Genomic DNA, 2,500 nt, shown 5'->3' with positions numbered 1-2,500 from the left:
TAGGTGACCTGAAGAAATTGGTAAAGATTACAGTGATCTGGTTAGACTAAGCAGAAAGTTAATGAGCAATGTAATTAAATGCATCAGCATGCTAACTGGGGAAATGAAGACATATTGAGTGGATACCTGACTCCTCGTCGATGGTGAACCTTCCGAGACCGCTGCCGTCTCGGATGGAGTACTGCACCTCACCGTCCCGACCCGTGTCATCGTCGCGAGCCGACACCTGCAGAACGGACGTCCCGATCCGAGCGCTCTCCTTCACTGACGCGTTCAGCGCAAAGCTGGAGAAACCGGGCCCGTAAAGGTTTTCGTTCACGTCCACCACCTCTACTTCCACGTAGCTAATCGAGAGCAAAGAGACAGGGCGTCCCCGGTCCTTCGCCCGGACCGTCAGGTTGAAGAACTGCTGGCTCTCATAATCCAGCTCCCTGGTCAGCCGGACGGCTCCGCTGGTCTTGTCCACCTCGAAGCGGCCGTCGTGGTCGCTGGCGAGCGAGTAGCGCACCTCTCCGCCCGGGCCGAGGTCGGGGTCCTGCGTGTCCAGCCAGGCGATAACGGTACCCAGCGGCAGGTCCTCGAGAGCGCGAGCGCTGACCGCGTTCGGAATGAACGCCGGCGGGCAGTCGTTGACATCCTCCAGTGAGACGCGGAGGATTGCGATGGAAAACTGCTGCACTGTTCGCTCAGCCCGGTCCCGTGCCTCCACCTTTAGCACAAACGACGGCATGGTCTCGCGGTCCAACTGGCCGGCGACGTACACGATGCCGGTGGAGCTGTTAATACCGAACTGGGAAGTGCTGGTGAGAATTGAATACTGGATCTCCCCGTTGGATCCTTGGTCTTTGTCTGTAGCTTCCACTTGCAGGACCTCTGTGCCGACGGGGGTGTTTTCTGGGATGCGTGCCCGGTAGTCGCCATCCTGCAAGAACCGTGGGGCATTGTCGTTGGTGTCCTCTATGTAGATGTTGAGGAGACGCCACGCGGACCGCTGCGGTTGTCCCAAATCGTGCAGCGTGAGGTTCAAAAGGTACCGGTCCGTTCTCTCCCGGTCCAATGGGAGGAAAATGCTGATCACACCGCTCAGAGTGCCGATGGTGAAGCAGCTGTCCGTGTTACCACTAGAGATGGCGTAGAGCATCAGGCCGTTAAACCCTGCATCGCTGTCGTAGGCCTTCACCTGAAACACGCTCGTGCCGACCGTCAGGTCTTCCCGGACAGTGATATCCGTAGGGAAGGATTTATCAAACTGAGGTGTCTGTCGGTTCAACGAGAACAAGTCGATGAAGCCCTCCTCGACCTTCGGCTTGCTGTTGGCTTTTGCCTTTTTGAGGAGCTTTTCGGCGAGTTGCTGTGCCACACGAGTATCCTTGCAGCTGAAGCTTTTTGGTGGGGCCTTGCTTTCGGTCAAGGATATGTTCACAAACATGGGATCTGAGAAGGTCTCCCCATCTGTGGCAGTGATTTTGAGGCTAAAGGTGTTTTTGAAGTTCACAGTGGTGAGCGACTGTCGTAGGGTCATGACCCCAGAATCGGGGTTCAGCTCAAAGTATCCACGTTCATTTCCCGAGAGAATCTTGTACTTTACCAGCTCCAGCTCGTCAATGTCTATGGCGGACATGGTAATGATGACGTCGCCGACCGGAAGGTCACGAGACACCACTCCGACACAGGCCACCTTCTCGAACAGTGGCTTGTTGTCGTTGACATTCTCCAGGTGCACTGTCACGTTGACCTCCGTCTCCCGCCTGTAAGGGGCACCCCAGTCAGAGGCCCGCACCATGAAGCTGAAGCTCTCCACAGTCGACTCAAAGTCAAGCTCCTGAGTGGTGCTTACAGCACCGCTGAACTGGTGGACGGTGAATGGCAGCGGGGTCAAACTTGCCATGCTATACGTGATGTAGCTGTTCTCCCCGTGATCGGCGTCCGAAGCCGTCACCGTCACCACCGTGGTTCCCATGGCGACGCTTTCGTTGACGAACACCTCGTAAGACTGTTGCGCAAACACTGGCGCATTGTCGTTGGCGTCCTCTAGGTCCACCCGGACATTGACCCTGAGTTCGCTGTCGACCTCCACGACCTCAAGTTCAAAGACCTGCTGGAGGGTCTTGGTGATCCAGCGGGATGTGCTGATCACACCAGTCATGGCGTTGATGCTAAAAAACGCAGAGTCAGCAGAGGGCGTTAAGATGTATTCCGCATCATCGGGCTCCGGTTGAAGCTTTGTGGAGACGACGATAGTGCCAGGAGGGGCGACCTCGCTCAGGCTCACCTCGTAGGCCTCTTTCTGGAAGCGGACCTCCGCCGGGGCTGGCCTGGACAGCCTGAGGTGTACAACGTGCACCTCAGAAAACCTCGGTGGCTTCCCTCTGTCTTGAGCCTGCAAGCTCAGGTTCAGGCCAAAAGGGTAAGCGTCCCAGTCGAGCTGCGCCGGTGCCCGAAGGACGAACTCGTAAGGCCCCTCCCCCCTCTCCTCTGGCCCACCCTCGCTACTCCTCTC

General features: G+C 57.1%; 1 protein-coding gene across 4 annotated transcripts in view; it reads right to left on the bottom strand.

Moving 5' to 3' along the window:
* fat3a (FAT atypical cadherin 3a) overlaps positions 1-2,500 on the bottom strand; it is a 109,996-nt gene that overhangs the window by 67,663 nt on the left and 39,833 nt on the right. For all 4 annotated transcript variants that reach the window (XM_035534104.1, XM_035534106.1, XM_035534105.1 and 1 more), the window contains one exon: positions 127-2,500. This exon is cut by the window's right edge. In XM_035534104.1, coding sequence (XP_035389997.1) covers positions 127-2,500 — 2,374 coding nt within the window. The remainder of the gene's footprint in view (positions 1-126) is intronic.

The sequence above is a fragment of the Electrophorus electricus genome, chromosome 15, assembly GCF_013358815.1.
Source record: "Electrophorus electricus isolate fEleEle1 chromosome 15, fEleEle1.pri, whole genome shotgun sequence".
Taxonomy (NCBI): domain Eukaryota; kingdom Metazoa; phylum Chordata; class Actinopteri; order Gymnotiformes; family Gymnotidae; genus Electrophorus; species Electrophorus electricus.
The sequence above is the reverse complement of the archived record's forward strand: the minus strand, read 5'-3'. Positions and strand labels throughout refer to the sequence as shown.